The sequence below is a fragment of the Dipteris shenzhenensis genome, chromosome 24 (genome assembly GCF_047967505.1).
Source record: "Dipteris shenzhenensis isolate YYH24624 ecotype China chromosome 24, Dip_SZ_1.0, whole genome shotgun sequence".
Taxonomy (NCBI): Eukaryota; Viridiplantae; Streptophyta; class Polypodiopsida; order Gleicheniales; family Dipteridaceae; genus Dipteris; species Dipteris shenzhenensis.
The window spans coordinates 41,221,145-41,246,543 of record NC_141619.1 but is presented as its reverse complement, the minus strand read 5'-3'; the positions used below and the strand labels follow the sequence as shown (position 1 = coordinate 41,246,543).

The 25,399-nt window shown below is 43.9% G+C and overlaps 1 protein-coding gene across 2 annotated transcripts in view; it reads right to left on the bottom strand.

Annotated features, from left to right (window-relative positions):
• LOC147886605 (Cysteine proteinases superfamily protein) overlaps positions 1–23,412 on the bottom strand; it is a 28,839-nt gene extending 5,427 nt beyond the window's left edge. For both annotated transcript variants that reach the window (XM_087395459.1, XM_087395460.1), the window contains exons 1-9: positions 22,952–23,412; positions 22,168–22,593; positions 21,719–22,077; positions 20,241–20,314; positions 19,963–20,017; positions 19,779–19,853; positions 12,225–12,298; positions 500–548; positions 277–361 (exon numbers count right to left, since the gene is read on the bottom strand). In XM_087395459.1, the coding sequence (XP_087251585.1) occupies positions 277–361; positions 500–548; positions 12,225–12,298; positions 19,779–19,853; positions 19,963–20,017; positions 20,241–20,314; positions 21,719–21,931 (625 nt within the window). In that variant the 5' untranslated portion in view covers positions 21,932–22,077; positions 22,168–22,593; positions 22,952–23,412. The remainder of the gene's footprint in view (positions 1–276; positions 362–499; positions 549–12,224; positions 12,299–19,778; positions 19,854–19,962; positions 20,018–20,240; positions 20,315–21,718; positions 22,078–22,167; positions 22,594–22,951) is intronic.
• Between the last annotated feature and the right edge of the window lie 1,987 nt (positions 23,413–25,399).

Below are 25,399 nucleotides of genomic sequence, written 5' to 3'. Positions count from 1 at the left end.
GTTAAAAAAATATAAAATTTTAAACGAGCAAGCATAGTGGGGGCAGAAAAGAGAGACTAAGGGAACGAGGGCGATTAAAGGGACATAAAACAAAGCTAAAAGCACAAGAGAAAATCTTGCTATGATTCTTCAACTTAAGGTCAAATATGATCTCTTAGCTTGCTCCGATTTATTAATTCCTAAATCTTTGTTCTAAAAGGATGACAATTAGATGCAAATTTCCATTATCCCAGATAATTCAATAACTCAAATGACTTTATAAAAGCTGTGATTTACCATCCTTTTTCTTTGGAACATTTGGTGTGATCTCTATGAAGCATGTATCTTTGAAAGAAGTAACAAGCCATATTTTCATCCCGAACTGTAGATTACCAACACAAAATGCAAACATCAATACCTAGCGCCTTCGTAAAGAATTTCCAAATAAGAATATCTTAAAAAAGACAAAGCCACGAGCTGTAACAACTTTCTGCTGCAAGAAGAAAATGAGTTCACTCACATGATCAGCCGCAGCCTGCAAAGTCACATGATCACCCCATTCCCCCGCCCTAGGCAAAAACCAAAAGACATTTATCAACATGTAAGCAGAGAGTTTATAATGCATTTCATCAAATGCTCCAAATACACTTACAAGTTTGCATAATATAAGTGAAATTAGTATAATGGATTTCAAACCAACCCGAATCCTTCCATAATGCACTATCTATAAAATATTCCTGTTCTTAACTAAATTAGTGCAGACAAAGAAAATATTTCCCATATACATGTAGCCCAAAAATGAAACAAGCAACAGGATTTTGTTTGCAAGCGAATTCAACCTGCAACATAGAACTACTTGGCATCTCAAAGTCTGGTTAGATGAGTGAGGCCCAGAATGAAAGGGCGTATGAGCAAGATCAGAGACTCAATTTAGGCTTAGCAAGCTGTCGAGACAGTGATTTCATGCTTAAACTCATCATGGAGCTTTTTGGTGATAAAATTGGTGATGCATATAGCAAGCTGTGGAGACAGAAGTTTCATGCCAATCATCGTGGAGCTTTTAGAGCGATAAGGTTGGCATAAATAGCTGGTAGATGTGGGCAGATTTTGCCCATTTCCAAAGTACAAGCGTGGCTTGATGACAAATCTCATGCAGCAATAATCCTCAGGCGGCAAGCCTAACCTGGGCGTCATGTGCATGCACTAGACTGGAGTCTTTCCAGAAAGATGAGTAGTGGAGTTTTGCGGAAAGCCATGATGCAGATCAGTCTGCTTTATTTTAATGCATGACTGTGCTACTGTACTCGTGCGTACATGCATTGGCAATAGTGCATTCACATGTATACCATTGCCTAAGTATTGCATGCGTGATTGTGGAACTGCATGTGAGTGCATACAAGTGTGTGTATGACAAAGCTTGTGGCTAGCATGCAAGCCAGTGCATGAAAACGTAAAGGGCCTGCCAACTTTTGTGTAAAGTTTGCAGCTTTGACATCAAAACTACTGCCTTTGTGAAAATCATAGTTCTTACCTTTCTCATGAAGGCAAAGGAAAGCTAACTTCTGCAAAAAAAGCTAACTTTTCTTTTGCATGCATGTGTTAAAGTTAGTTTACTTTTCCACACACAAACGCCTAGACTCGTCCATGTCTAGGATTGGAGGCCGCTCAAACTCTTCATTGCCATTCTTGCTGCAATTTTGGTCATACTCAACATGTTTGCAACAACCTCCATAAGCCTTGAACAGCACCTCACTCTGCCACAGGCTCATCTTGGGCCCTAATTTACCACCCACTCGGCATGCAGTCACATATTTGCCTGCCCTATGTCACCCATATCTAGGCATCTCTTTCCTTGCCATCCAATAGCTCTTCTCACATGGTGCAGCATGGTGCTATCACAGTTCATTTCTCAAGTAGTCTTTTAACCAGTAAAGTGCACTTTGTGCACACTCAGCCATGATGGAAGCTCATACAACTATCTAATCGAGATCAAGGATGAAAAGAAGCATCGAGCTCCTCATGTAGTTCTGAATGAGATTTATTGTCTTCAAGAAGAGCTAAAAGCCTCCTTGGCTCATGATGACTCATTCAGAACCAACAATTGGCAATGGTTGGTTAAAAGGTGAGGATGGGTTAAACAAATGAGAATCCTTTGAATGATTCAAACTCAGAAGGGTCGTCCACCCAATCTAGAGATGGGTGCGATAATAATATTAATATGGACTCAAATCCTAAACCCATGAATGGGAAATTTGTTGAGCCTATTATGAGCCTATCACCTTTTTTTTGTATGGGTGAAAAAGGAATTTATACACTTGTACTTGTGCACGAGATTACTTTAATCATGAAATCTTTTTGGAATTGCATAATGTCTAAGAGCTTGTGCTAATGGTACACAATGCTTAAATCTAGAAAATCAGTGTGATATAAAACATGTTGCCTCCTTGTAAATTAAATCTCCTTTAATGAAACTCTATTTACAAGAAAGGCATGTTTCAAATATTATCAAGGGGTTGCTCATTCATTGTTGTTCCTGTGAGAAAGTGAGAGAGCAACAGTGAGAGTAAGAAACGGGAGAGAGAGAGAGCTGAAAGCTTAGTTGCAAATAGATGAGTGTGAGAGTGATACAACTGAAGGAGTGAGATAAGGTCTAGCTTATTAAATTACATTGGTCACTGCTGAATTATATCTATAATTCTAACACCCCCCTGCAGTGCCAATGTCATATACAAGGATGATTCATCACCAAACGGATATAAGTTCAGGGCACTGCGAAATGCCTCAAACTTTTCACATGGAAGTGCTTTGGTGAAAATATCTGCAACATTGTCATGTGTGGACACAAAGATCATACTGATCTCTCCTGCATGCAACTTCTCTCTGACGTAGTGATAGTGAACCTCAATGTGCTTCGTGCGAACATGAAACACTGGATTCTTTGCCACTGCAAGGGCACTCTGACTATCAGTGAGAATTGGAGAAGGACCCTCCAATGACAACTGAAGATCAGCAAATAGACGACGCAGCCAGACACATTCAACTATTGCTGTGAAAGCTGCTCTGTACTCAGCTTCACATGATGAGGTAGCCACTGTAGATTGTTTCTTGCTCAGCCAGGAAATGCAAGCTTTACCCAAAAAGAAACAATTGCCACTAGTGGACTGCCTAGTGTCATAATCACCAGCCCAATCTGAATCACTGTAGGCATGCATCTGCAAGTCACCCCCCTGGAAAATAACAAGCCAAAAGACTTCGTGCCCTGCAAATAACGGAAGATGCGCTTAACTGCCTGCCAATGCATAGTTTTTGGGCTGTGCATATACCTGCTCACCTAAGATACTGCAAACTGAATATCAGGTCTAGTGTTGCAGAGATAAATGAGGCATCCAACACCCTGACTGTAAAATGTGGCATCAACTGATTCTCCTGCATCATGCATTGTGAGTTTCAGCCCCGGCTCCATGGGAGTGGCTATGGGCTTACAATCATGCATGTTAAATCTATCCAAGAGTTTCTGCACATACTTGGACTGAGACATAACAGTGCCACCTCTCTCTTGAGAGAACTGGATCCCCAAATAAAAGTGAAGCAGCCCCAAATCTGACATGTCAAAGTTGGTCTGCAAATCAGCTTTGAAATCTGCAATATTATCTTCATTGGACCCTGTGAGCAGTAAGTCATCGACATAAAGAATGATGACTAAAATTTCGCCCCCATCCTTCTTGATGTAGAGGGTGCTCTCAGTAGGACTATTGTGCAGCCCCTTGCTGGTCAAAAAGGCATGAATCTTGGCATACCATGCACGAGGGGCCTGTTTCAGCCCATACAAATCTTTATTTAGTTTGCATACCTGAAGTGCATTTTCTGAAATTTCTGGAGGTTGTTTGAAATAAACCTCTTCCAACAAGTCTCCATTCAGGAAAGCTGTTTTAATGTCCAACTAATGAACATTCCACTCAAAATGTGCAGCCATTGCAATAACAGATCGAATGGTGGTCATCCGGGATATAGGAGCAAAAGTCTCCTCATAATCTATGCCCTTTTTCTGAGCATAGCCTTTGGCAACCAGCCTTGTCTTGTATCTGTCAATGGAGCCATCTGGCTTCTGTTTCACCTTGAAAACCCATCATGTACCAATGGCATGTTTACCTGGTGGCAAGTCTATGACATCCCAAGTCTGATTTTTCTGAATGGACTGCAATTCATCGTGCATGGCATTCATCCAATGCACATTGTCCTTTGCTTCTTCGAATGTTGCAGGCTCCTCCTCATCGAGAAGAGTACCTGCATATGATGATTCCACTGAATTAGCACCTTCCATGTGCCTTACTGCACTGCGAGTCCTGCCAAGTAATGGAGCATCAATCTTACTCTCCCTGAGAGTCTGTAACAGCCAATTTGGGACTGTTTTTGCTGCATGTATGTCTGCAATTTCTTGCTGAACCACCTGTTCCACTGCCTGTGGAGGTGGCAAGACATCCTGTGGCTGAACTGGAGCATCGAGAGGTGGCTATAAATTCTGATTTGCATCAAAAATATCAGCAAGGGAACCCAAGGCAATGGGTAGTAACCCCTCAAAAGTATCCTCTGAAGAAGAAGGCATAAAAAATTCAGCCTGAGTGTGAGCTGAATTTTTTGCAAATATGACATCTCTACTGACAATGATCTTGCGTGTAGCAAGATTGAAGAGACGGTACCCCTTGCGTTCTGCACTGTACCCAACAAATATGCACTAAATTGCCTTATCTGACAACTTATGCCGAAATTCAACTGGCACATGAGCATATGCAAGGCATCCAAAGACACGGAAATGATCCACTGAAGGCTTTCTCCCATTCCAGACTTCATAGGGAGTTTTTTTTTTCAAAGCCTTAGTGGGAGACCGATTTAAGATGTAGTTGGCACACATTAGACCTTCAAGCCAGAATTTGTGAGGCATGTGTTTGCTTTTCAGCATACATCTGTCCATCTCCATAAGAGTTCTATTTTTCCTCTCAGCTTTGCCATTTTGCTGAGGGGTCAGCCTCACTGTGAGCTGATGCACAATACCTTTGCCTTTCAGAAAAGCATCAAAATCTGCAGACAAGTATTCCCCACCTCTATCTGTGCGCAATGTCTGTATCTTGAGTCCAGATTCATTTTCAACCATGGCTGAAAAGTGTTTAAACACCATGAACACTACTGATTTGTGCTTCAGCCCAAAGACCCAAGTGAAATTGGAGTAATCATCAATAAAAGTAACAAAGTAGAGATGACCACCCAATGATGGAGTCCTCATGGGACCACAGACATCACTGTGTATAAGCTGTAATTTTCGGAGAGCTTTAACTGAACCATCCTTTTTGAAGGGGAATCTATGCATCTTGCCTAAAATGCACCCTTCACAGGCATGTGGAGGAGGTATCTCAAGAGGTGGCAATGCATCAACCATAGAGTGCTTCTGAAGTGTCATCAAGCTGTTGTAACACATGTGGCCATATCTGGCATGCCATAACTCTGCATTCTGCATGGCAGCAGTAGGAGTAGAAACTGCAAGAGCATGGGCTGCTCTTTTCTCAAAAAGATCAAGCTGAAAAAGCCCACGCAGCAGAGTACCAGACAATCTCAAGGCATAATCATTTTCTCTGTCTCAGACAGCACATTTGTCATCCTCAAAGATGACCTGAAATCCAGCCCTGTTAAGAGTGGACACTGAAAGGAGATTCTTGGTGATACCAAGCACATACAAGACATCTGAAAGTCTGAAAACTGAGCCATCAATGGCGGTAAGCTCAACTTCTCCTGTACCACGTACTGAATATGACGAGGTTGGCACAAGTGACTTTCTTACCAACGGGAGGTGGATGCAAGGAAGTGAAGAGACACTTCCTAGAAGTGATATGCTTGGAGGCACCGCTGTCAAAATACCAAGTATTCACTGTTTCATTGACACTGAAAGCTGATGCATCCGTGGAAGGATCATAACTGCAAGTCAAAAAGGCATATGTATCATCATTACAAGTGGTTGTACTATCCCGAGCATCTAGAGCAGCAAGCCTAGAATCTGAAATGCAAGATAAAAAGGCATAATCCTGTCCAACAAAGTTGGCTGCAGCATCCCCACTGTCAGATGCATGAGGAGCTGAATCTGAAACAGCCATACCAGAGCTGTTTTTCTTCTCTTTTGCAAGCCTTTTCCTGCATTCTGCAATGTGATGACCTGGCTTTTTGCAGTAATGACAAAAACCCTTCTTCTTGGGCTTACTTGCATCATTCTTAGCCTTTTGTGAAGGCTGTCCTGACCCACTGGAAGGCTGATTTACTGATGTCTTTGCCTGTCCCTTTCCTTTTGACTTGAACTTTGAGAGCATAGCTTGTTCACCTGCACGTGAAGCCAAGTTTTTCCTCGTCTGCTCTTCCTGAAGCACAAGTCCTATCAACTCATGAAAAGTGAGAGGATTTGCACCCCCCCTCAATGATAAGTTCAGCGAGGTATGAAAGCTGAGATAAGTCTCAGGAAGAGAATTCAGAGTGGTGGTAATCATCTCTGAATCGGGAATAATCTCATCAATGTTCAATAATTGCTCTCTGAGATCCTGTAGCTTTGTGAGATGGACTGACATGGAGTCACCCTCTTCCATATGTGTATTACTTAACTCTCTTTTCAAGAAAGATCATTCCGGGCTGCATACATGCTTTCTAAGATATCCCACGCTGCCTTTGAGGCCTTACACGACCGGATATGCGGAATGATAAATCTTTTTACTAAAAGAGAAATACACAACAAAGCTAAGGCATCACGTGAATCCCATCTCTTCTCCTCTGGAGTAGTGGCTATAGCTGCACCAACAACTTGTCCTGCAGCTGCACCCTGTGCACGACCTCTTCCTCCTCCTTGCTGGGGAGGGGTATTAGGTGCCATACCTGCTGGTCGGATCTCATCCCCATTCACATAATCCCACAAATTACGAGAAATCAGAATATTGCGTACCATAAAACTCCAGAGGGAGTAGTTGGTACCATCCAACTTGTCTTCCTATGAAAGACCACCGAAGTAGAAATCATTCTGATTTTGCTAGGCCATGTCTGAGAAAGAGATTACAGCAAATACAAAACTGAATTCCCTTGCTGGGAATGAAATGCACAACTCCCAAAAAACACAGCCAAGCACTGGCTGAAAATGCAACTCAGATTTCTACAATTTCTCTGTCAGAAATCTGTCAAAGCATCAAAACTCTCCCAAAATCTGCCAAAAGTGCTGCAAAACACTTACAGAAAGGCAGTGTGAACTGAAATCTCAAAAATTGCTCTCCCAACAAAAATTGCGCTCTGTCTACAAAAGCCCCAAATTTCACTGCGAAATTACAGTGTAATCACAAAATCCCCAAATTTCTGCAAGAAATTGTACTACAAAACTGAAAGCCCCAAATTTCGAGCTTGAAATCGCAACTAGAAAGAAGCAAAAGCACAGAAAGCCCCAAATTTTGCAATTTCAGCAGAAAGCCCCAAAATTTTGGCTAAACCTCTGAATCTGCCTGCAATGTCTGCTTCACAAGCAACTACGAACCCGAAAATACCCAAAGGACTGCAAAAGACTGCAAATGTCTGCACAAATACCACCAGATCTGCAAATGTTGCAGAAGAACTGCAAGAATGCAGTTCTTCCATGGAGGTGGACTGACATGGAGTCACCCTCTTCCATATGTGTATTACTTAACTCTCTTTTCAAGAAAGATCATTCCGGGCTGCATACATGCTTTCTAAGATATCCCACGCTGCCTTCGAGGTCTTACACAACCGGATATGCGAAATGATAAATCTTTTTACTAAAAGAGAAATACACAACAAAGCTAAGGCATCACGTGAATCCCATCTCTTCTGCTCTGGATTAGTGGCTATAGCTGCACCAACAACTTGTCCTGCAGCTGCACCCTGTGCACGACCTCTTCCTCTTCCTTGCTGGGGAGGGGTATTAGGTGCCATACCTGCTGGTCGGATCTCATCCCCATTCACATAATCCCACAAATTACGAGAAATCAGAATATTGTGTACCATAAAACTCCAGAGGGAGTAGTTGGTACCATCCAACTTGTCTTCCTGTGAAAGACCACCGAACTAGAAATCATTCTGATTTTGCTGGGCCATGTCTGAGAAAGAGATTACAGCAAATACAAAACTGAATTCCCTTGCTGGGAATGAAATGCACAACTCCCAAAAAACACAGCCAAGCACTGGCTGAAAATGCAACTCAGATTTCTGCAATTTCTCTGTCAGAAATCTGTCAAAGCATCAAAACTCTCCCAAAATCTGCCAAAAGTGCTGCAAAACACTTACAGAAAGGCAGTGTGAACTGAAATCTCAAAAATTGCTCTCCCAACAAAAATTGCGCTCTGTCTACAAAAGCCCCAAATTTCACTGCGAAATTACAGTGTAATCACAAAATCCCCAAATTTCTGCAAGAAATTGTACTACAAAACTGAAAGCCCCAAATTTCGAGCTTGAAATCGCAACCAGAAAGGGGCAAGAGCACAGAAAGCCCCAAATTTTGCAATTTCAGCCGAAAGCCCCAAAATTTTGGGCTAAACCTCTGAATCTACCAGCAATGTCTGCTTCACAAGCAACTACGAACCCGAAAATACCCAAATGACTGCAAATGTCTGCACAAATACCACTAGATCTGCAAATGTTGCAGAAGAACTGCAAGAATGCCTACCAAAAATCACCGGTAGATGAAGGAACTTGCACAATAAACCCTGTACAAAATCCGTACACCTGCAGTACAATTGTACGGAATGCAGTACGACGGCTGATGCAGGTGTGCAGTACGGAACTTGCAGGTACGGATGTACAGACGAGCATGTACAACATAGTACGGGTGTACACAAGTGTATGGCAGATCTACACTACGGACGTACGGATCTGCAGGTGATGAAACAGTACGGCGCAGTACGGATCTGCAGATGGTGGAGGTCGAGCAGATCTGTACGGTCGAAGGTACGTACGGAGCGCTGGTACGGGCGACGAGCAGATCTGGTACAGCAAAGGTACGTATGGAGCACTAGTACGGAGCTATACGGCTACAGGCTGTACGTCGACGAATGGCAACGCATGTAATATTCTGGACTGTACGGAATCAGTCCGTACATATTGTACGGATGACAAACGATTGGAGCAGGGAGCTGTTGGGTTGGAGCTGGAGGCGAATGTGCAGCAGGAGCAAGAGCAGGAAGAACCCGCTCTGATACCAAATGTGAGAAAGTGAGAGAGCAACAGTGAGAGCAAGAAACGGGAGAGAGAGAGAGCTGAAAGCTTAGTTGCAAATAGATGAGTGCGAGAGTGATACAACTGAAGGAGTGAGATAAGGTTTTGTCTTAGTGACAAAACCTTAGTAGTCACTAACCATAGTTAGTGGACTAACTGCGGTTAGGGGGAAAAACCTCTTAAAGAGGGAAAAGTGCCCCTAACCAGCTTATTAAATTACATTGGTCACTGCTGAATTATATCTATAATTCTAACAGTTCCTTGGGTCGATAGTAGAACAAAGTCTTCAGATGGTTTGTGTAAAAGTAGAGATTACCCTCTTCGATATGGGTTGGATTACCTTGCTCAATCTATCTACTGTGGGGAAACAAACCAGCTGAAAACATTGTATAACTCACCATGGTGAATAACTCGAATAAGTTGTAACTCTAGAGTGATAAGTCCCTCTAGTCTCAACTAAATCAAGAGATTCATATACTAAGGCATTGGATGAAAGAGTAACTGGTTACCTTTTATGGATTCTACGGATTAATATGATTGCATAGATATGCCTGACTTGGACTCACATTCATCGTTGACATGGTTGAGAATCTACCTTCTTGTATCTTGAAGATACAAAGAAAAGCTTGAGATTCGACCGTGTGAACAAGGATACTTATGTCTGAAACAGACAAAGAGTGAGTCTCATGACCAATTGGACATTGAGGAGTCAATTTGTGATCTTGGCTCAGTTTTCGCCTCCTAACTATGTATGGGTGTTATATAGGTCGGGGCAGACCTACTAATTTTCTTTTATGAGGAAGGAGAGAAAAGCATGTTTTTTGATTTTTTGGAATCTAGCAATAAAATAGATTCATAGATCCAGTATGGATCCGGCATGAATCTGTAATGCGTGTCAGGTAATGTCCGCAATAAGTCATCCGGAGGGTATAAACAAAAGGAATGGCACATGCTAGAAATTGTATGGACGTGTCAGATGCGTGGAGGGTATAACCAGCCCAATGCATACATACATACATACATACATACGTTCATGTGTGTGTGGGCACGTGCATTACAGTTGCAAACACAACTCTCAATTAAGACAATTGGAAGCAAATAAACAGAAGGAATGGCACATGCTAGACATTGTATGGACGTGTCAGCAGATGCATGGAGGGTATAACCAGCCCATTAGACATCGCCAAGTAGTACATGCATGAGGAGGTTGAGCCCGTCTAAGGGTGGGAATAGGTGACTCACGGGAGAATCCATTGAACAATAAGTTTAAGAATGCAAAAGCAAGACACAATGCCTTGATGAAAAGGAAAATTTTGAAACATCCATCTTCAGTAATGAAAACCTCACAGAGGATACAAGGAAGAAAGAATCGTTCTTGAAGACCATATGCCCCTCCCCTCCTCCCAAATATGAGTACAGAGTCTGCGGGATGATCAGTGCTTTATCAGTTGCTTTGGAACGGGAATGAGACTTAATGGCCCTCACCAAGCAACTTAGCCAAACCTTCCAACGGAAGTTTCTCATAGTCTAAATAGACACACACACAGCCCAGGGAGAGGCTTACCCAGATACCATGTCAGTAGGGAATCGGACATAGGCCCAGCGAGCTCTCATCACGGTAACAAGCTACATCATGACACCCACAACTGCACCCCACAGACAAGACTCTAGGGAGACAACGGTTGATAGTAGACATGTTACAAAGGCACATGTAGTCAATGAAAGAATAAATGTGGACAATAAGGGTAAAAGACCTTGCGTATTGGGGCTGTCAGATGGATGGTACAATGAAGCTGGTTATACAGAAGACAATTTTAACAGTATCAAAGAGAAAATACCAATGTTGAAAGGGAGTCTGATAACATGTGCAATCTATCAAAAGGGGTTGCACGCAAAAATCACTTGTAGAAACAGGAAAGCAAAGATAAAGATTCTAACAAAGAGCCATATAACTAACCAAAGTATAGGAAGCCAACAAAGAGGCTAAATGAGCTGTTTATAGATAAGGGAAAGAATTATTAGCGAATTCAAATCTAAGTCTTTACTCTCACTCTTAAACTATCAAGTAATGAAAGCCACATTATGCTAGCTTTAAAAAATACTTATGCTTTAAAATAATGGTGGAAATGCTCCGTGCACTCCCATTTTGGGTTTGATGTACAAGCTATTTATTGGTCCGAACATTAATAGAGCGACATGCACGACGTTGAGTCGGAGGAGCATGTTGCTTTCAGAGTCAAGTGTACAATGAGATCCGAGGCCATAGACTGGCTGCCCAGGATATAGAGACGAGATCAGTCAGAGTCCAGCCAAAGGGTGATTATGGACTTTCTCCAATTACGTGGCACAGACCAGCAGTCTGCAGGGAAATGATATGGCAAGAGGGTGACATGAAAGACCCACCAATGCATTGACCCACACATGAGGCTTGGAGATCTTCCTTCTATGTCACTAACTTGGGGAGGCAGCCAATTGGGGTGACAGTGGCACTTGTTTGACAGTGAACTACTACGAGGTGGCCGCACAGGAGTTTTATCTCTCAGCATCACCAACCCTTGCCAGAGCCACTGTCCGTCGAGACTCAACTATCCATTCTCAACTGGCCAATGGACTTGATCCCTCAGACAGCATAAAGAGGACTGTCAGCCCACTGTGGCTTGTATGAGTCTACTTTTTTATGCACTTTGTCCCCTAGGCCCGCGAGGCCTCCCGCAGACGTTAATCTCTCTCTCTCTCTCTCTCTCTCTCTCTCTCTCTCTCACACACACACACACAGAGCCCGTATGCACACATAATAACTTCAAATTCATATACATTATTTAAAGGTACCATCCACTTAAGTCCAGTAACAGATTCGTGCTGGAAATATATCAACAAAGTTGCATATGACATCAAGTATTGGTATTTCAACGGTAACAAATATATAATAAAATTCACACAAGCATCTGGTGATGGCAAATTTGTTTCTGATGATTAGAGTATCTGGAAAATATGACTGATCATACCTCCCCATTTTCTTTATGTAGTCACCATATTTCATGGGCACATATCCTTCATATAAGTCCTTTGATGCCTTTAACTGTGCCCCCCCCCCCAAAAAAAGCCATCCTTAGTTCGTCAAAATCTCAATCCCCTTCAAAGAATACCTTGGAAGTTAGAGCCCAACTTAATACTAGCCAACTTGACATGCAAAATTGAAAGTGAGCACACAACAGCGTTCACCCCAATTATGATACCAATGGAATTATCCAAATATGCTGAAAGAGGAATACAATCCTATTGATTAGTTGATATGTCAAGCAAGGGTCTCAAATTCATAGCATGATCAAAGAGCGACCCATGATCACTTAAAAACGAAGAAAGAAATGGTAACAGCTCAAAACGTGATGAGATTGTCATATACAGTCCTATTTACGAAAGCGATGCTTATTGGCTGCCTAGCAACTCTTGACATTAAGTGGAAAATTCAAATTGTGCAATTATATAAGATTTGATTAAATATAACAAAATAACCACAGTGTCCACATGTATAATGTATCATATGTACCAACGATCACTTAGGCAGCAAGTTGTAAGCTGTGAGTTACGATATCTCAAAAGAGTTTAGATTTGTCCTGTAGGGTCCACATACCTTAGGCTCGAGTCCTTCCCTAATTGGGTATGGTATGTACTACAACTTCTCGTTCAGCTTGCTCATCATCCAACTCGATTGGACCCTAGGCACCTCCATTGATAAGCTTGTATACTAAGGCATATAGACCACAGGTGTCTTGTCTCATTTTGTGTTTTATCATCTCAAACCTCGCTCTGTTGGTATTGAGAACAAGCCCCTCATCAAGTTTGTTCTTTTATTTTTTCCAAACGTTACCATAAGCATACGTCATACGAGTATGGAAGTATGATTGTGTTAGAAACTCACTGTGCCCACCTGTGAGCCCCCGATTTGAGGGGACAAGGGGCAGTGAGAGGTAGGAGGGCTGGGGAGAGAGAGATCAGGCCGGCATCATAGGCAACCAGCACATGGGCTGGTTGCAGTCTGCAACAGCAGGAATAAAGGGGCTCTAGGCCTCACACAGAGACACCAGGAGCAGCATTGACTGGCCGCCCAGGGCACCCTTAAATAAGGGCCTGTGGCTGGCCAAGTCGGCCCAACCAGGGCCAACCCTGGTTGGTTTTCTAGGGCCCATGTGGTCGGCCACCAGACAGGGTACCGACCCTACTGGTCGGTCAACTCAAGGGGCCTGGACAGTGCCTATAAAAGGCCTACTCCTCCATTCATTCCAGCATCCAGTGCAAGACTGAAAGCCCCTCTCCAAGGCTGTGTTCAGCACGGGTGATAGTGTGCATGACCATCTGACAAAGGTGAAAGTCGTGCGGGACCAGCTCGCAACGGTTGGTCAGAAGGTGGACTCGAGTCAATTGGCATTGTTCACACTCCACAAGTTGCCATGGAGTTTCAAAAGTTTTGTGACTACGGTCACTGCGGGTCAACGGACTAAGCCAATCACCTTTGAGGAGCTTGGCCCACTCCTGCTACAGAAGGAGGCTCAAGAGAAACTCTTTACGCAAACCGACGAGAAGGCATTAGTGGCCAAAGACAAGCCTGGAAAAGGCAAGCCAAAGGAGTTTAAGAAGTCAAAGGACGCTGACCGAAAGAAGAAAATGAAGTGTTATTACTGTGAAAAGCTTGGCCACTCCGCCAAAGAATGCCGAAAGATGAAGGCGGATCAGAAGCGGAAGAGAGAAGCCAGGAACAAAGAAGAGCCTAAGAATGATTCTGCCAATGTGACGACTGGACAGTTGTTTTTAATCAGTGAACATTGTTCAGTGTATGCAGTCAATGAAGGAAAAGAGGGTTGATATGTTGACAGCGGTGCTTCAAAGCACATGTCTAACAGAAAGACTTGGTCCAAAACCATGGAAAGTACACACCCGGATTCCAAAGTTTCTGTCGGGGATAGCCGGACGTGTCCTGTGACACACATCGGTAGCATTCCTTTCATTACAACCGCCGGTGAGGAGAAGGATATCTCTGCAGTACTTTATGTACCCAACCTTTGCAAGAACTTACTGTCTGTAAGTCAGATGGACAAAAACAACATGGCAGTTCTCTTTCAAGATGGCAAGGTCACCATGACATCCAAAGCAAATGGACAGATGGTGGCTCACGGAGTTGAAGAGAACGGACTGTACCGCCTTAGTGCAATGTTGGTTCATGAAGACAACGGAAAGTCCAAACTTTGGCATGAGCGCTTCGGTCACGTCAGCTATGGAAACTTGGCTGAAATGTCAAAGTCGAAGATGGTGGATGGACTTCCACCAATTACAGGCAAGGATGGTGTCTGTAGGGCTTGTCTAGAAGGCAAGCAGCACAGGGACAAGTTCCCACAAGAGGCCTCGTTTCGGGCTAGCAAACCTCTTGAGTTGGTTCATGCCGACATTTGTGGCCCAATGTCTACAGCATCGTGGGCAGGATCCGGGTACTCACTTCTCTTTGTGGATGATTTCAGTAGAATGACCTGGGTGTATTGCTTGGCCAAAAAGTCACAGGCTTTTGAGAAGTTCAAGGACTGGAAGGCCAGAGTTGAAAAGGAGACAGGTGAGGATGTCAAGACGTTCCGTACAGACAGGGGGGGAGAATTCACCTCAAATAAGTTCAACACATTTTGTCGCAAGCATGGGATCAAGCGACAACTCACCACAGCACATACTTCTCAGCAAAACGGGGTAGCCGAGAGGAAGCATAGAACCACCACGGATACAGGGCTTGCTATGCTCCGAGGTGGGAACCTTTCTAAAGCCTATTGGAGTGAAGCTATCAATACAGCTGTACACATTCTCAACAGGACCAAAACGAAGGCCGTCAAGGACAAGACTCCATATGAGACATTTTATGGTAAGAAGCCATCTATCACTCATCTTCGCATTTTTGGTTCTAACGCATGGGTGCATGTGCACAAGGAAGACAGGACCAAGCTTGATTCCCGAAGCAGAAAATGTATCTTTGTTGGGTATAGCAAAGAATCCAAGGTCTATCGACTCTTCGACCCAGTAAAGAAGCACATCCTTATCAGTCGGGATGTTGTCTTCGAGGAAAAGGAACCTGAACCCCAGGAGGAGCCTCAGATTGAGGAGGAGGAGATTATTCAACCCCCGAACCCACCATCCAAGAGGTGGCGAAATCGGAAGCTGATGTACAAGATACTGAGGAAGAGCAACATGTTCCAGAAGCAGTTCCAGTTCCTCCTCCCACTGAGAAGCAGAAGAGGTTGCCCCAATGGTACCTACGGACATTGGAAGACTCTCGAGTCACCGAAATACCTGAGAGTAGTAGTTCCGGATTGCGATGGTCCCAACGTCTTCAGAAGACCCCATCCGTGAATTTTGCATTAGTAGCTCAGCTTGAAGAGCCAAGGACCTTTGAGGAGGCCAAGGACCATCCAGAATGGCAGGCTGCCATGCAAGCAGAGATGGATGCTATCTTGAAGAACAATACCTGGGACTTAGTGGCCAGGCCACCGCGACAGAAAGTCATCGGCACTAAGTGGGTATATAAACTTAAATACAAATCAGACGGAAGCTTGGATAAGTATAAAGCAAGGTTAGTGGTCAAAGGTTTTGCTCAAACTGAAGGCATGGATTTTGATGAAACTTTTGCTCCCACAGCTCGCATGGTTACTATCCCGACAGTGATTGCCCTTGCTGCCCAATTCCAGTGGCCTATTTTTCAAATGGACGTGAAGTCCGCATTCCTTAATGGAACCCTGGAGGAGGAGGCATACGTAGAGCAGCCACCAGGCTTTCAAGATCCAGGGTCCCCATTAAAGGTCTGCAAGTTGAAGAAGGCGCTATACGGGCTGAAACAGGCCCCCAGAGCTTGGTACCAAAGGATTGATGTATTATTTCAGAAGATAGGGCTAAGTCGGAGCCCTTCTGAGGCAAACCTCTGCTTGTTCATTGAGAAGGGGTTGCGATTGGTACTCATCCTCTATGTTGATGATCTTATCTTGACAAGTGACCATGTCAAGAAGATTTCTCAGGTCAAGGAGCTACTCATGTCTGAGTTTGAGATGACTGACCTTGGGTTATTACACTACTTCCTTGGGATAGAAGTAAAGCAGGCCAAAGATAGCAGGATCTTCATTTCACACGAGAAATATTGCAGAGAACTTCTGAAGAGATTTCAGACGGAGGATTGCAGGACAGCAGTAACTCCCATGGAGGTCGGGCTCAAGCTAAGTGTTCACGACACATCTCAGCCGGTCGATACTCCTTTGTACCGACGATTGGTAGGAAGTTTGCTTTACCTTACCAAGACTCAACCTGATATTCGTTATGCAGTTGGGCTATTATGTCAGTTCTCTGCTTCTCCCAAGAAGAGTCATTGGGATGCAGGTTTACGGGTGTTGAGGTATCTAAAGGGTACTTGCACCTACGGGATCACCTATACCAAAGGCATCGAACTAGGCGGGTTCTACAACTGGGTATTGTTTTTTACTTGTATCTGGTGCCATCTCTTGGCTGAGTAAGAAGCAACCCACAATGGCCCTTTCATCTACAGAGGCAGAGTACAGAGCCGCATGTACAGCAGCTTGTGAGACACTCTGGTTGAGGTGGATTCTGGAGGACATGGACGTGTGTCAGGAGGACGCAACAGTGCTAATGTGCGACAATCAGAGTTGCATAGCCATTTCCAAGAATCCAATGTACCATGCACGGACCAAGCACATCGAAGTTCATTACCACTTTGCTCGAGAGCTCATCATCGACGACATGATCGAGCTTATGTACTGCCCGACCGCCGACAACTTGTCCGACCTCTTCATGAAGGCACTTCCTCAAGAACAGATGGAGCACCTCATCAAACGAATGGGGATTGGCCCACAATTGTGACATTGAGGGGGGGTGTTAGAAACTCACTGTGCCCACCTGTGAGCCCCTGATTTGAGGGGACAAGGGGCACTGAGAGGTAGGAGGGCTGGGGAGAGAAAGAGACTCAGGCCGGCATCATAGGCAACCAGCACACGGGCTGGTTGCAGTCTGCAACAGCAGGAATAAAGGGGCTCTAGGCCTCACACAGAGACACCAGGAGCAGCATTGACTGGCCGCCCAGGGCGCCCTTAAATAAGGGCCTGTGGCTAGCCAAGTCGGCCCAACCAGGGCCACCCGGTTTTCTAGGGCCCATGTGGTCGGCCACCAGACAGGGTACCAACCCTGCTGGTCGGTCAACTCAAGGGGCCTGGGCAGTGCCTATAAAAGGCCTACTCCTCCATTCATTCCAGCATCCAGTGCAAGACTGAAAGCCCCTCTCCAAGGCTGTGTTCAGCACTCAGATCTGGAGCAGTTGGTGAGAGAGAGAGTCCATCAATATTCTCCAGCACTTTGCTGTGTTTTGTACTGCTCCCTTGGAGCTATTTTTTTGCCCACCATCTGGTGGATGAATATACTCTCTTTCTCTCTCCGTCCATATTTATTTCTGAGAGAGTGTTTGTTGCATCTGTGATCATCTATCTGAGTTGAGTGTGTGTAAGAGTTGGAGAAATCTTGGGTGGAGGTTTGCCTTTTATGCATTTGGGGAGGACATAGCCAGGTATTCTAAAGAGGATGCAATTATCTTGGCAAGAGACTTTAATGCGAGAACGGGCTCAATGCAAGGTGTAGAAGAGGATAATGAAGAACAAAAGGACTGGAAGAGAACGTCAAGAGATGCCAAGGAAATCAACCAAATAAGGAGGCACCTCGCATTGTGCGGGTGATTTGGATTGCAAATTCGTAATGGCACTCAATATTGAGGGATACACATGCGAAACCCCTCAGGGATCAAGTGTAATTGAAAATGTGATCATGACCCCACACACAACGCACGTACTCGAATACCTCAAGATCGAGAGGAAGTCTCTCGAACCTGACCATATCAGACTATATCCATTGGATAATGAGGGCAAGACTCCTTATGCTGGCCTACGTCATGCCCACATCTGGTTAAAGACGACTACTTCATCATGGAAGCACTATGCAAGGGAAGCTTTCAAAGACCTCAATAGAACGAAATTACAGCAGTCAAACTCACTGCTGAAGGCCTTAGATGTGAGGACTCAAAATCCCTGGACTCTTGAGGAAACACGAGAACTACTAGAACTGTTTTGGGCGTGATAATAGCATCCATCATGAAGATGATTTTCAGTTCTTAGCATTCACTGTACAGCCATTGTGCTCCCAACAAATATTGAGAAAGCAAAGATGCTTCTGGAGCTGTTGGAGCCTAATTACAGCAGCATACTGAGAATGCTTTTCAGTTCTTGGCATTTGGGCAGGCGAGCACAAATAAAAATGCAATGCAACAACAGCTCATCAATGCTGCCTGGCAAGGAATACGGAAAAACAATGAATGCATCAGCAGACGTGGGGAAAAATGACAGCAAGGCACAGAAAGGTCCGCAAAATAAGACAGCCAATCTCTATGTGATTTTGGAGCTTCTTCGTGATGAGCATGCTAGGTGGGATCAACGCTTACATGACCCCGGTGGCGCTACAGCTTATGGGAACAAGAACTATCTTACTTTTCCATTTGAGCCAAGTGGCATGCATGACCTTTTTGCAGCAGCAAGGAGCCTTGTTTCCAGCCACCACTTGCAATGGAAATGGTTTGTAATGAACGCCAAAACTAGCCGAAGTTATTGTGGGTTAGGTCTAAGTAGTGAAGGGACTATAAGCTCACCTCACTCCCATTGTACTCACTTTTGATGTGACATCTAATCTATCTACGCTCCCTCCTCCTTCCTCCTACTTGCAGCCAACTCTCTCTCTCTCTCTCTCTCTCTCCTACCCTTCTCCTTCCTTCTCTCCGTTCCTCTCCTCAATCCCCCTTTCTCCAATCTGTCCCCTACCCCTTTTTCTACATCAAATACGTTTTTTGTATTAGCATCAACAAGAGTATATACCTAGATGAATCAAGGAACATTCCCAAAATCATCCTCTAAAAACACACATAGTGCAGTTTCAATCCCATGATAATCACTCATAAGGTTGAAAACCATAAACTCCATCACGCATAGCAGGGACTAGCTACTATGACATCCCCACTGACGTCATCAGCGCCCAACAGTGGGTGTAGACCATAGTTAAAAATATGCTCTCACACATACAAATTCACACACCCACACATACTTGAGCATCCATTTATACAAAGTCTTCGCACTGAGTTTCTGTTGGCACTCTGGAGGTGAAGGGCAACAAGAGTATGTTGTTGACTTAATTTCTTCCTGAATTTGCTGCAATTTAATAAGAGGTAAGTGTACATCACAACCTAGATCAAAGAAATTTTAACTGATCATAGAAGTTGTAACTGATTGCTTAGAAGTACAATAGAGAATATTCTAATACCTATGCCAGGAATTGATAATTGAGTGACTCTATGACTATTTATACACTAGATATGGTGTTAATCTGGTACACCTGACTATTTCACCTTTACAAAATAATTTTGCCCTGAATGGTAAATCGTTTTGAGAAAACGCATCATGTGTTGATTAGGAAAAAGCAAATCGTTTGAAACTTACCTGATGAACCACCTCCTTTCGGATAGACTTATGCTTTTCGGGAGTCCGAAAAAGTTGGTCTGAAATGGCTCGAAACTGATAGACATAGATATAAAGTAGTTTAGAATTATCGAAAGAAAATATAGGATAAGAGCAATCACCCCTTTTTATGAAACTTTTCAACATTCTAACTGTTTAACTTCACCTGGCAATTTCCATCTCCTGTCATCTTTCGTTCTGTCAATCCATATTCACGTAATCTGGGTTCAAGAATAAAGCTCACCGTTAACCATATACAAGTCATCGACAAAATGATGCTACTTCTTCACCTACATTTCCAAGAAGAGAGATGCTTGCATCCTTTCCAAAGGAACTTGTATTTGCGTTTAATAGAAATTGCCTGCTGTTTTACACAAGATTTTGAAAGGTTAGGAAAAAACATGGACCAAAGATGTCCGTAATTAACAGCACTTTAATTACTACCTTTCCAAGAGTCGTTGATGATCGAAATTCGCATCACTGAACGTTGGTATAGATCGGTTTATACGAGGAACATGCTGCAAAGGTAGAAACATGAGTCTTAAAATAGCAACTCTTAGGTAACCAGCTAAACATACAAGAATGTATAATTTTTGCTTCCCTACAATCAAACCGAACGGAAAATAAACCCTACCACACTGTAGTGCGATACAGGGGAAGTAAATCAGTAGTGTATTTGAAGCTTTGAGAAAGGGGATAATTCTTCACTGCCCTTGGTTTGATTATTATAGACATCTCACTTTAAATAGTATGATCTCTTAATTGTGTTGCTGAGTGAGTAGTATATTTGGAATATACCGGATTACAGACATCTCACTTGTTACAGACATCTCACTTTAAATAGTATGATCTCTTAATTGTGTTGCTGAGTGAGTAGTGTATTTGGAGTTTACTAGGAAATATAAGGACTCTATGGGGCACAACAGAAGTACCGCCTTCATGAAAATCGGCAGAGCTGCAACTTGTAATCTTTAATATGAGACCATTCTTTTTGTTGCATAGATCATTCTGGGCTGACCCTGCTTTCCCCAGTCCCTACTGTACACTTTCTCTCTCTTTCACCCCTGTTCACCTTACCTTTTTCCGAGTGCTTTTTTTTTTGGTCATGACCTCCACCATAATTCCCACTAATCTCTGCCAACAGGCATCATGTACAGCAAAGGCTAGTCCCTATGGCATCCATTTCAATGCTGTTACTGGCCAACAGTGCAACAGTGGACACAGCACTCATGCAGACACATGCGCACAGGTACTCACGTCTCAGAGGTGACACTGACGTGATCAGGGCCCTTTGTTTACGCAGTTTTGCTGTACTGACCTTCATATTTTGTGGATTGTTCTGTGAACCCATGGTTGCGCAGTAAAATATGCATCTCTTTCATCATTCTATACGCACATAGGCGCACAATTCAATATGCCTATTCCGTTTATTGCCTGCTACCATGACGGTTTTAAGCACAAGGCAGATAGCATGCTCTGCCTAGCACAGAGGAGAAATGTTTTTATTTAAAAACTACTCCACGACGCTCAATGCCATCAGGGACACCTTACAAACACTAAACCATACTGTCAGGGGCTTACATGGTTTTCATGAGCCTCTCGTTGATCTAGATGAACACATTCTTTGATCCGATAAAAGTATAATCAGAAGTTGAGGAATTAACAATCTCCAAACAAAAAAGTTTGCGATCATTAACGTTTTGGAGTTTCGATTATATACCCACCTGTCTTTGCTATATTTTCACATTATCTTTCTAAAGCCATACATATCTGATGTTCCACTTTCCAGTAATGTTATTCTAAAATAAAGGCATACGGCGTGCTCAAAACAAACTCCACCCATCGTCAACATTTGGAAAGTAGCATCGATGTTTGAAAACAATCAAAGCAGGCAAAAACAGAAATCACTGAAACTTACTAACCGGGATTGAGCTTAAGTGAGCCAATCGCTTGCCAACTCCAGCATCCCCGCCAGACAGTTCCTCCGACAGCACTTGTGCTATCATTTGATCGTCCCCTGTATGTTCCCGGGCACTTGCACTTGAGCTTGAGTTTGCCCAATCTGTGAAGTTCCCCCCATTTTCTCGCACGCTGGAACTGGCCCCCGAGTGTGGCCAATCTCCCTGATGCCCCATCACAATAATAAACTTCCAGATCCGATGGGACGCCCAATAACTTGGTGGCGACGGCTATCTGACCAAGAGACTATTGTCCTGCCCTTCCAGAGAAACTTTCTAAATCTGGTCGACGCCTCGTTCAAGCGTGCAAAAATCGCCAATGCCTGCACCAGCTCTCAAAATTAGGAGGCTTCTAAATGACAACATGAGAGAAAGGGCGAAACAATCGGACATTCGTCGGTGAAGTAACGTACAGGCTAGAACTCTCTAGATACGAAAAGCTGTTTCATTTGGATTGCGAGAGAAAGCATAGCATGAAGCCCTCCACGGAGTCAAGGGGTATATGTACAGGTTTAGAGAGGAAAATTCTACAAGCTTAGATTGCGAGAGATGGAGAGCTTCGACAGGATGATAGCGCTCCGACACGTTTAGCGCAGCGATTTGAAGCAAATGCAAGAATAGATGGCAGGCAGGCAGCGATTGGGAGGCTGGTTGAAGGGATAAATGGCCGGGAACAGAAGCGAGCGAGCTTTGTGATAAATTAACGGAAACGACCAAGGGAGGGAAGAGAGGAAAGGTCCGTAGAAGGCGGACGACGCGTTAAAGGAAGGAAAAGAGGGCCGGGTCCTCGTGAGCGTACGCCACCGACGAACTACGGGATTGAGTCGGGAGGAGCAACCCTGCAAACGAGTAGCAATCGTCAGAAGCTTCTCCGACGATGTCGTCGAGGAATCGACGCCAGATTCCAAGGGGCAATCTATCAATGCCGTTCATCTTTACCGCTGTAAACTGCGAAATCTACTCCGAAATCCGCTTTGAATGCCTACCATCGATGATCGTTGAACAATGATCATCGATTGTAGGCATTTTTAGAACGGATTGAATCCGAAATCCGCTTCAATCTAGGATTCTAAACGAATTCGCGCAGAGATCGGACGCTTTCGCAAACAGTAATTTGGCAGAGCGATCTTCCATTCGATTCAGTCCGACAAACGGAGGATGCCGGAAACTTTCCTTCGGATTAAAGACTCTACTTACCTTCAACCAACTCGTTTGGCCTCATCCCTGCAAACGGATTTCTGCAATCTTATTGCGAATTGCAATTTGCGACGCTTCATCATCAATCACTGAAAAATCCAAATGATTCATCATCTCCATGCCTGCTGCTACTCCACGCTCTGTCCTGCTCCCTGCCATCAATGCCTTGCCAGGACAGCGTTAAAGCAAGCTGCAACAGCGCTGAAGCAACCTTTTTAGCATCAAACAGACTCCAGAGCCACGGCCGCAACAATTCAATCGTCACCGGAGCAATATCGACGACGATGCAGCACCAAAACAGGACAAAATCGTTTGGCGGAGCTACAAATCAAAGCGGACACAACGTCGATTCGTGTAGCAATCTGAGCAATCGATGATCATCTGAGCTCAAAGCTTGGACAACGTCGCGAAATTGTTGGCCAATCTTGATGCATTCTGCTAGCAATCTGAGCAATGATCGATGATCCTCTTCACAATCTGAGCAATCGATGAGCATGAACTATGAATTTGGTGGAATTTGTGTGTCAGCGTAAACTTCGAGTTAACCTAAGTACGTCATTAGTTGGCGCTAAGCTGGATTAATAAATCTTGGTATCTACCCCAATGCAAGGCTCCTTAGAGCACCTCGAGATGGTTGCTCATTGGTGGAGCTCGAGAGAGAGGACTCCTCTGTCCAACACCTTCCTCTCAAACCCCGCGTGTGCGCCTGCTCTACACAATTTCTCGCCTCATCTCAGGTCTCCCAACCTGAACTCGCAACCTGCTCACCCCCTTCACCAATGCAACAAGCTTCTGCGTAAGATCTCTCCTTCTAACAGTCCCGTATTTCATAGACTCTGGGCTGGCATCTGACTGCCACGGAGCCCAACTGAGCCAACCCTCACCCTCCATGGGGCCTCTCCAATTGCTTGCTAGTGGGGCACCACAAGCTAGTGCAGGGAGGCGCTCTTAGAGGCCAGACCATGCGTCCCCAATTCTTACCTACAACAAACATGGTCTGGGGGGGTGCTCGCAAGTAATCCCCAGACCTCCTATATTCCTTGGCGCGGTCACCTCAATTGGCACATGGCTCTTTGCTATCAAGGCCACTCATCTCCTCCACATAATCGACTAGGGGTGGCATGGGGGGGTGTGGCCAACTCATTCCAACTCGATGTGAGCACTTTTGGTGGGCGGGGTACGAGGACGCAAACCAAAACCTTCCATCCATCTAACAGCACCCTACACTTGAGAGGGTGCATCAGGGTATGGGGGTGGCGTCTTATCACACACACATTTCATTTCCTCGAAACTAGTACTACTTGCCATGTGTTATAGTTCTACGATAATTGCCCATGCTACTACATATGCACCTTTGGCATGGCCGCTCCTTGCTGCATAGAGTAGCTCTAAATCCTTTTAACCACAACATGGCCAATTCTATCCTTTTCGCTCTCACCTGGAATTTTGATCTTTCATGGTTTACTAAGCAACTGTAAAACATTCTTCCAATTTTATCTCTTAACTATGGTGTATTTGACCCCGCTATCATAAATAACTTTTTTGCTTCATTTGTAATTGCCAAAAAGGTGGGGTGAACCTTTCAAATCTCATAAAGACGTGAAAATGGGAAGCTTACATGCCTCTCAAAAAAATACTATTTTGCAAAGCTGGACATCCCAAGTTTTGATGAAGATTGATTCAAGTTGCTACCCAAAAAGCCATGCGTGACTGCCACTGACGAGCTTATAAAAGTAATACAATAAACGACCAAACTAGGAGGTTTAACATAGGGGAGCGATACGGAGTAGGATAGGGAGATAATACATTGATGCTTATGTCGAAACCAATAAAGGCGAGGAAGCTCATACATCGATGCATGCTGAATCATCAAGGTAAGGCTACTTCTCCAAATTATGTACTTAGAGAGGGAACAAAACCATTATACATCACACGTGTGATTTGTAGCATCCATGGCATGAGGTTGTACTGATAATTTGAAATGCTTTTTCTTTGCTTCTATATGGTGAATCTACTTAAATGTCAAGTTTGCACTTGTGAATGCCACGTATAAACACAATGCCAAAGGGTTGAATAACCCTCTTTAGGGGAGGTTAACTCAATGGGATCCCCTCATCCATTAGCACTAATGGACACGTGATCAAAAGATAGAAATGCTCTATCTTTTGATCACTATTGTGAAAATCCAATTGTTAGTGGAAGAGGAAAAGAAAGATAAAGGAGAAGGGTTCTATTGTTGTTGGGTATGTTTCACTAGGGCCATGTGCGAGAGAGAAATCCATTTATAAAGATTGTATATAAAAATCAAGAAGAATATATATGAAAAGGAGACGCGAGGTTAGTGACCTTCTTATCCTGAGAAATCCATTTATAAAGATTGTATATAAAAATCAAGAAGAATATATATGAAAAGGAGACGCGAGGTTAGTGACCTTCTTGTCCTACCTG